The 10,000-nt window shown below is 43.2% G+C and overlaps 1 protein-coding gene across 2 annotated transcripts in view; it reads right to left on the bottom strand.

The window, feature by feature from the left end:
* Positions 1-10,000, bottom strand: part of LOC146196600 (uncharacterized) — a 48,519-nt gene that overhangs the window by 22,386 nt on the left and 16,133 nt on the right. For both annotated transcript variants that reach the window (XM_084596377.1, XM_084596378.1), the window contains 3 exons: positions 4,027-4,088; positions 1,630-1,704; positions 1,160-1,250 (listed from right to left, as the gene is read on the bottom strand). In XM_084596377.1, coding sequence (XP_084452503.1) covers positions 1,160-1,250; positions 1,630-1,704; positions 4,027-4,088 — 228 coding nt within the window. The remainder of the gene's footprint in view (positions 1-1,159; positions 1,251-1,629; positions 1,705-4,026; positions 4,089-10,000) is intronic.

Here is a 10,000-nt window from a genome sequence, read left to right as displayed (position 1 = left end):
TAAGGAAACCACCCACGCTGTTCTGTTAAACAATTAAAGTTTACTCTCTCTCTCTCTCTTAATTGCAGTGTACATATGAAAGTATACATATTGAATGCTCTTTTTAATTTATAGAGAAAGTATGAAATGCACACTCTATAAAAATGAAAAAAAATATTTGATTAGCAAAAATTGAGGCGCCCACCAGAAAAAATACAAAAAAGAACACATATAACTGTATTCAGGCAGAAAATGGGAGCATAAAAATCTAGAAGTTCGTTTTGTCCGTTTCTAAGCCAGAAACGCTTATTCAAAGTTACAGAACCCTGTATGCTAAACCTTGCCGGCAAAAAAAAAAAAAAAATAATCAAAGTGCTCTCATGCAGTGCTTTGGGCTTCTCGGCAGTGCAGGGCCAAGGTCGACCACCCACCAAGGGTCGCCTTGCAGAAAGGTGCGCCCGTTACACTAATGGTGGAACGGAATCATTATGGACTCATGTGCACCCCGCACCTTCAAGAGTCATAGTCCGGGCTTAGTGCAACAAACATCTCTGTCCGAACTAAATAGAGGAACGGACGTCATCGTTTTGTACAAAACTGTCGATGGCACCTATAAAGTCAACAATCAATGCCGCTGAATCACGTAAATACCTAGATAATTTAGCGCCTGGCAAGTTTTGAACCTTAAGGGATACTCCCTCATATATGGACATTGTTCAAGTGGGACAATTTGGATAGGCACTGTAATGGGAGAGTTAATTGCTACGTAATTTGCTTCCTGGCGGAGGAGCCCACTGTCGTGAACTCGACAACTTCCGACAGAAATTAAATTACATAGTAAATATTGTAAGTCGCGTCTGTTTCCACTGAGCAGGCATGGATCAAGCCGGTCAAATGAAATAATCATGTAGCCTGGCTTTTAAACGCAGCTAGTGAAATAACTCAGCGCGTCGATTTCAGAAACTCTCTTAGATGCGAGAAACAATTCACAAGGATTTGAAGAAGGCGATAAATGTTCGGTAATGCGTTTACAGATGACATAAAACTGTACTGAAGAAATTGATTGCACATTAACATCCGCTGACCATATGTCTTCGGAAACCTGAGATGACCGCCAGCGTGGATTACAATTTTCGATTACAGTCGTTGGGCAATCAAAGATAAAGCTACCGTCACTCACGAGGGATGATGCACTCTCCATTCTTGCAAACGCCCTCGACAATAAGCGAAGAGACGTAGACAGGAACTGAGACAATCCGTTCATGATTAAGCTGCAAGCAACGGAAAATGTGTCAATCAATCACCAAAACCCTGAATCTTTTCAGGTGACACGTGCAATATCAAAAGGCGATATATGCTGATACGTTCTCAACACGTCAAGTGTTTAATAAGGAAGCAAACAGCTGCTGCTAAAATCCTACTGCTGAAGCTGAAGTGTTTAGTCATGCGAGTGTATAATATGATAATATAGCCATCATGAAACGTCACTGGTTACTTTGCGTGCAATAAATTTTCATTAGGTGCCATTCTAAACAGATCTTGGTAACTGAAACCCATGGTTGCCCGTCATTTCTCCCACAGTTCATTTATGTTTTGTTTATTCCATTCCCACATTGGCATGCAAGCTTAAGCAAAAATTCGCTTCATTACCAAGCAAGGTGTTCCATCCAGTAGTCTTTGTGTCATCCCGTTTCTGCAGAACTCCTTGCACTTAACAGCCAAGATCTGTTGAACAAGAACGAATAGCCAAGGCAAACAATGAGATTGAGGTCAATTAAATGCAAAAAGCATGAATCCTACTCCGTGTACATACACACTTCCATGCTCATATACACACATATATAATACAGCATGATAGCCCATCTTTGCTGTCAGTTGGTGCAAGTCTGATCAATATTTTTGTGGCCCTTAAGAATGTGCACAAAAGTTGCCAGTGTTCCTATCTGAATCAGCCATAACTGCAAAGAAGTGCCAGGTTATGTCATACGAAACATTCTGCCGTATCTCCAATTGAAATTCTATGCATAATCAATCTTCGATGATTGGGCTCATTTTAAAGATAAAAGTTCACAACTAAACGCAAGCTCTAAATGCACGATTTAGGTACACCCACTTAAAGGTCAGCGAACTTGGTTTGGTTCGTTTTGTAGTGTTTAACGTCCCAAAGCGACTCAGGCGATGAGAGACATCGTAGTGGAGAGCTCTGGAAATTTCAGCCACCTGGGGTTCTTTAACGTGCACTGACATCGCACAGCACACGGGCACCTTGCTCTTCGCCTCCATCGAAAAGCGGCCGCCGAGGCCGAGGTTATATTCCACATTCTTGACACAACAGCCGGGTACCCAAACCCCTGAGCCATCACGGCAGTGCCAGTGAAGGTGCATGTGAAAGTAATATGTACATACTTCTGGGATAGCCTGCTGACCTGTGCATGTTACTGGGCTCGGTTGAGTATAAGTGAACGCACAGCCTTTGTCAAAGGTACTGATACCGAAAGGGTTTGCTTCCGAGCAGTTTAGTAGGACTCTTGCAGCATCCGTGAAAACCCTAACGAACTTGATGCATCACAAGCCACACAACATGACCCTCCCTCCCCCCACACACACATACACCTTGCTTTTTTGCTTTTGAAAAAGCTTGTCAAAAAGTTTTAGCAGTATGCAGGCGCACACGCTAAATGCTAGGCGCACATCTACAGAAATGCATTCACACCAATAGATGATGATGATACCCTCGGTCGAAATGGCCCATACCCACGGCGGGGACTTTCCAGGGTGCACTGTCACACCAATAGCCCTACGCGCACAGCCCAAGTTTATCGAAACCATCTGTTTATTGTTACAGCTGCTACTTCCTCTTCGTTTTCCCGTTCTTTCAAGTTGACCAGGTAACTCGAATAACGTATCCCCCTACACCTTGGTGAATATTGCAGTGTATGGTACACGTGACGTTGTGTACAGTGCGCATTTATAATCCCATAGTTTGTCGATATTATTGTTATCAATGTGAACTTTGCATTTCAATAGGCAAGTTCGGTCTGCGAAAATCTGGCGAGTAAGCAACTTGAAAGTATAGCTGCGATAAGCGTTAACTCCGTAATCTAGAGTAGCCTGTGGACAATTCGATGGCAGTGAGATAATTTTAGGAACAATGCGACAGTAAACCTAGAGCGAATTCTGAAGGGGGAGGGGGGGGGGGGTGTACTTCATGGCGGTAAGGGTATCATTTATTCGGCGGAGCACTGGATCGCTTCCTTGGAGGGGTGTCAGCGGTATTTCTTTGTCACGGCTGGCAGTTTGCAGCTTGCGCTCCGAAAGAGACAGGCTCGCTGTGGCGTCTCCTACTTTAGTCGGCGGTTCCGCTGATGACCGCGAGATTCCTATCAGATATCAGGCTGCCCGTGCGAATTCGGCCTCAGAAAAGCCAGTTCCATCGTTCTAGGGCGTCGAGCACATGCGTCCACGACGGGCTTCCTCGTATCAACACCACTTTATGGTTGCGGCCTGCCTAGTTTACATCTATGGCGAGCATGTGAACATAGCTAGGTTTTAATCAGGACATTCTACGCCAACGTATACAGGGTTGCTCACTCTATGTACCTCGCAAAGTTATTAATGCAGAAAAATTATATTTTGGAATACGATAAGGATATAAGGCAACATGAAAATGCTCCCTCTATGCAGGCGGATTTTTGCCAAACAGAACATAGTTTAGAGAGCAGCAACTAACGCACAAGACAGTAGAGACCCAGTGGTATCCGCAACGTTCTATCTGGTGTCACTAAACTGAGAATGTCTGTGGTGGCGAAATTTATGCGGGAAGTGAAAAGCCACTGACGGGTACAGTGTCGGTAAGAGAAGACTGCCTTCATTAAATCAATGATATCTGTTTAGCCTGGGTAAAAATATAAGAGCTATCTTATCGTGTCCTGGATAAGTTTGACGAGGAAATGCATGAACGCTGTCTTAAATGGTTGTTTTGACTGCATGAAGCAGCGTGACTGCGGCCCAGCAGCAGTTTGGCGGCAGGCGCATCCGAACACTTACTTTTCCATTTCTTTTCGTTGTATGTTCTCGACATCCGTTCGGATGAGTCCATGGTGTGAAATCTGAAATCGCATATTTTCAGGGTTATTCACTTATTCACGCATATTTTCAGGGTTATTCAGGGTTATTCACTGGAAGCGTGGGGCTTTGTCAAGGTGTTCTTGAGACACCTTTTTCCTCGCGCTTCCAGTGTCATATACAAATTGTATGTGATGTGATGTGATGTGATGTGATGTGATGTGATGCAAATAAACTTCAATTATTCTGCCGCACGAATGTAGCGTGCAAATCCTTGCTCTATTCCGCAGTACTCAACATGGCTTTTTCGCGAAATAAGGCTTTCAGTATTCGAACATATGCGAGCCTTTTTACAACTCTGCGAGATTTAACACATTACATGTGTTTAGAAAACGTTTTATTAGATATTAGACATTCACATTAGACATTCACATGAGCGACGATAAATGACCAAAACAGGAAATGCACATGATTAACAACAAAGGAAAGTGCAGATAAAATAGTTCCTAACGAACAAATACATCACAAATCAGTATTTACATACAGAATAAAATTTGGTAGTTCGTGATGATGTAGCTAACAATATATGTAGCATATATGTAACAATATATACAATTTAGAATGGCAATGTACATGAAGGTATAGACAGTGTAGAATAATTTGCCAAATAAAATAGATATAAACATGTGTTTACAAAAAGGTTTATCATACATTAGACATTCACATGAGCGGCGACAAATGGCCAAAACCGAGTCGCCCAATTACACTGTATTACACTGAGGCGAGAGCCTTACTTGGCTCATAAGTGGCATCCTCAAAATGAGTCCGCTGAAAGCAGCAACGATTATAAACACAATTTCGGGAAATTTGAAACAACCACTCTTTTTGCAGGGTTCATTGTGATACCATACCATTTCGCTTGACCTTTAGCATTCATCTGCTAGTCAATCTGGAGGCTAGTTTGCTACAGCGATTTGAGCCGACGACTCCCATATATGCCTCTATAATAGTAAAAATAATAATTGGTTTACAGGAAAAGAAAGGCGCCGTATCTGTCGCACTTTTTGTACACCTGAACCACACCGTAAAGGAAGGGAGGAAGGTGGGAGTGAAAGCGCAAAGAGAGAAAGAGATGCTGTAGTGGATGGCTACGGAGTAATTTCGACCACCTGGGGATCTTTACCGTGCACTAACATCGCACAGCCTCTAACTACATGTCTTTAATTTTAAGTGTATGCGTCCACCGAGAAATGAGACAGACAATGCGTCTCTTTTTCACAACTAATAATAATAATAATAATAATAATAATAATAATAATAATAATAATAATAATAATAATAATAATTGGTTCACAGGAAAGGAAAGGGGTAGTATTTGTCACACTTGTTTCTGTGGACACCTGAGCCGCACCGTAAGGGAAGGAAGGAAGGTGGGAGTTAAAGTGGAAAGAGAGAAAGAAGACTCGTAGTGGAGGGCTACGGAGTAATTTCGGCCACCCGGGGATTTTATCATGCGCTGACATCGCACAGCACATGGACGCCTCTTCGTGTCTCTTCCATCAAAAAGCAACCGCCGTGGTCGGGTTCGAACCCGGGTGCTCCGACACAGTAGTCGGGCGTCTTACCACTGCACCACCCCGGCGGGGCTTTTCACAACTAACCAATTTTTATTTTGGGGAAAGCATGGCGCGATGGCGCAGTGGTTAAGATGCCTGACTACTACCCCGGAGTGCCCGGATTCGAACCCGACCGCCGGCGGCTGCGTTTCAATAGAGACGAAACGGGGCCGGAGGCGTCCGTGTGCTGTTGCGATATCAGTGAACGTTCCATATTAGACGTTACCCCTGATATCTTGGCACATGTATGCAGTATATTGCGTGCTTTTTCAAATATTTGCCAAAGGAGCCCATTTCCATGTTTTAGCTAATGCATTCATAAAGCACAATTGCTGTTTATATATGCTCTGCAAAACTACAACTGAAAATCAACCGAAATTACCCAACAAATATTATGCAGCGGAAGCACAACCGAAATTTTGGGTAGCAATTGTTGAGTACACTCAACATCTTTGGATTCACGTAAGCTTTCTGTCGATTCAACTCGAGCCCAGCGAGGCGTCTATCGATTGATTGATTTATAGGAAGGGAAAGGCGCGGTAACTGTCTCGCTTGTTTTCTGTGGACACCTTAACCGCGCCGTAAGGGAATGGAGGAAGGCGGGAGTGAAAGTAGAAAGAGAGAGAAAGAGGAGCCATAGTGGAGGACTACGGAGTAATTTCGACCACCTGGGGATCTTTAACGTGCGCTGACATCGCACAGCACACGGATGCCTCTTCGTTTCGCCTCCATCGAAACGCAGCCGCCGAAGTCGGGTTCGAACCCGGGTAGTCGGGCGTCTTACCACTGCACCACCCCGGCGGGGCCCAGCGAGGCGTCAACACCTGCTCGAATGTCATTTTGGAAGGGTGGGGAGGAGAACATGGTTAGTAAATATGGGTATGAAGGGTTATGAAGGCCCCGCCGTGGTGGTGTAGTGGTAAGACGCCCGACTACTGTGCCGGAGTTCCCGGGTTCGAACCCGACCGCGGCGGCTGAGTTTCGATGGAGGCGAAACGAAGTGGCGTTCGTGTGCTGTGCGATATCAGCGCACGTTAAAGATCCCCAGGTGGTGAAAATTACTCCGAAGCCCTCCACTACGGCTCTCCTTTCTCTCTTTCCACTTTCACTCCCACCTTAATCCCTTTCCTTACGGCGCGGTTCAGGTGTCCACAGAGCAAGTGTGACAGATACTGCTTTTACCTTCGTGTGAATCAATTATTATATTACGGGTGATGAAGGAGACCGAAGGTTTCCACATTTCCGGATCTCAGCCGCCAGCGAGAGCTCGTACTGCTTAAAAATAGAAGTAGCACTTGAAATGATTTAGGGCTTTCCAAGCTCGTTATAAGTGTTCACTAACCCCGATTCTGATATCATGTTTTTCTTTTTCGCATTCGTCCCCCTCCCCCACACCACCACACCTACCCATTATCACCACTGTTCCTGCAAGGGGATACTGTGCCGGAGTACCCGGGTTCGAACCCGACCTCAGCGGCTACGTTTCGATGGAGGCGAAACGAAGAGGCGTCCGTGTGCTGTGCGATGTCAGCGCACGTTAAAGATCCCCAGGTGGTCGAAATTTCTCCGTAGCCCTCCACTAGGGCTCCTCTTTCTCTCTTTCCACTTTCACTCCCACCTTCCTCCCTTCCCTTACGGCGCGGTTGCGGTGTCCACAGAAAACAAGTGAGACAGTTACCGTGCCCTTCCCTTCCTATAAATAAATCAGTTAAATCCTGCAAGGGGAAAGTTTTTTATGTAGCCATCGTTGCAAAACAATGGCGTCTGTATGGTATACGTCTACAGTGAATATGTACAACTGAAGCAGAGCACAGCATCTCACCTGATTATGCTGAGCCTAATTTCTGCTCATTAGATACCCTGTAATGTCTACTTTCTTAGGCTTTGGTGCCTAGCGCGGAAAAAGGGATGGAAATAAAGTTTGCCATTCTCCCTTATGTACACCGCCTGCCACACAATCCTAACAATGTGGAAAAAAGATATGGCATAGGCGTTTTTTTTTTCTGCACCTAAGAAACTTAAAAATGTTTGTCCTATTTTAGAAAGATATGCTAAGCACCAAAAAAAAAACTGAAATAGTATGCGCCATGCGCTGAAGATACCGTTTATAAAATCCCAATGTCATGTGTACAAGTGTACAAGCCTACATCGAATAGACGGGGCGGTGCATTAATACACCTTTGAAAGAGCATGCAAATAACTTGGACGCTAACATATCTACTAATCTCGTTGACCACATCCCTGACTACGAATCTTGTTGTCCTTCATTGCACTATTGAGTTATCTTGTACAAGCACCCGGTCTGCTTAACACATGAGAAAATGGAGGCTATACCACATTAGGAAAGAAACAAGGGTGTGCGTAATTAAGCCATCCATATTTCTATATGAAAGGGAGATTGCATCCTACGTAGCAACACGTGTTTTTGGCTTCTCCACTTGGGGATAGGGTGGTCAATGTTTTCCATATATTGTGTTCCGTCTTTGAATAAACTTTCAGTTATGAGTCAGCGCTCGTCCTGTGGTTCTTTCTGGGCTCGTCCTGTGGCTTTTGTGTTTGACTCTTGCGCTGTTTTCTATTCAACGTGTTTCAGCAACTTTCCCGTTCGGCTATAGTGTTCTACTTCATTATTTTCTTGCTATTGTACAAAACGGATCTATATGTTGTCATATGGTGTTTCAGCTTGTACAGTGTTGTATTGCAATGCAGTTGTTTCACGAATATCTATTTTTTATGGCCGCTCTGGATCATCAGTAAAGGTACAAGTGTTCAATCTAGGATCTACAAGTAGCCTCTGGCTAAGGATCCTTGACTTTCGTTATACAACCCCATTTGTGTGTTGAGAAATAAAGAAAAGAACTTCAGTATGATCTCCTACTGAAAAATTTGTATGAGGCAATAACCTCACAATTTCTCACACAAGCTCACTCAATTCACATAAGAAATCAAATACAAGTCACATATAATTGCATAAAGTCTCATAGTTTCTTGTACATTATCATAACTTATGTAAGATATTTTATGATAATGATGCGCACCGTATGAGAGTCTATGCGATTAGATGAGATTTTATGAGGTTATTGCCCCTTAGAACTTTTTCAGTAGGGAAAGGCAAATACATTCCCATTTCATAAAAAAAAAAGAAGACATTTTACTCCTTTCTGTGCCAGTTGTCTTTATGAAGTTCTATCTGCACCGCTGCTTCATTTAATATAGATAAATACGTCATACACGTATTCCATCTCACTAAAGACGGAGACCGCCGCCGTGGCGGACAGGCTGCCGAGACCATCGAACAACGAGGAGCCAGACTCTGCCTGTTGCCGAGAAGCTTACCAAGCGCGGAAGCGAGCCAAGATCGAAGCGGCAGCAGCAACTGCGGCTGCGGCCGATGGCTGACGCTCGTGAAACCTGGTTCAAGGATAGTTGAACCTCTACACGTACCTCTACATAACGAAGATACGAACATACTACGTGACTTCGGACATGGCGAACACCTAAAGCATCGATTATGGCGAAGATGCATGCATACCACGTGACTTTGGATATAACGAACTTGTGACCTCGTTTATAACCAAGATGCATCTTCGTCTTGTTCGTATCTCGCCAATAGGCACCGAGTCCACTCATTCAATATCTCCTTGTAACAATCTCATACCTGCAAGTCCCAGCTGCAGCTATTCAGGGGTTGAATTGAACTGCAATCTTAAATTGATTCTTCATAGATTCCGTGTCCGAAAGAAAGTTTTTAACGGATGAGAATGCTTTTCAGATCGCACCGTGCATTTAACTATCAAATACTCCTTGCTATATTTTGCATTCATTCACTCATACATTAGTTATTGTATTTTGTAGGGGCACCACACATGTAAGCCATTTGCATTCCTTACAAATCTTTAAAAAAAAAACATGATATTAGAATAGTAACTTTTAACTCATATTATCAAACGGCTAAAATACTATTACAAACACATGGCATTCTATCCGTGCGCAAAGTTGTTGAATTTAGCCTTGGTACTTTTTTTATTTAAAAAAGTCAATAATCCTCTCTGTGACACACTGATACCTTACAGCTTTTCAGTAAATGCTAATGTAGTCAGATTTACTTCATCCAATAATTACATTTTACCAGATGTTCGTACGAATTATGGTAAGCAAAGCGTTCATTTTTTATCTGTTGCATCCTGAAATGCACTCCTACCAGATATTAAATCATCAAATAGTTATAAATTTAAAAGAAAGCAGCTTAAAACCTATATTTTAACAGCTAGTATTATTTAGTTTAATTTATCTTTGAACTTCTATTACGGTCTATTTTTGTTTGCTCAGAAGGTCGTTGA

The sequence above is a fragment of the Amblyomma maculatum genome, chromosome 3 (genome assembly GCF_055883805.1).
Source record: "Amblyomma maculatum isolate TAMU_Amacu chromosome 3, ASM5588380v1, whole genome shotgun sequence".
In the NCBI taxonomy this organism is placed as follows: Eukaryota; Metazoa; Arthropoda; class Arachnida; order Ixodida; family Ixodidae; genus Amblyomma; species Amblyomma maculatum.
Note: the sequence above shows the minus strand (reverse complement) of the source record. Positions and strands in the feature narration are given on the sequence as shown.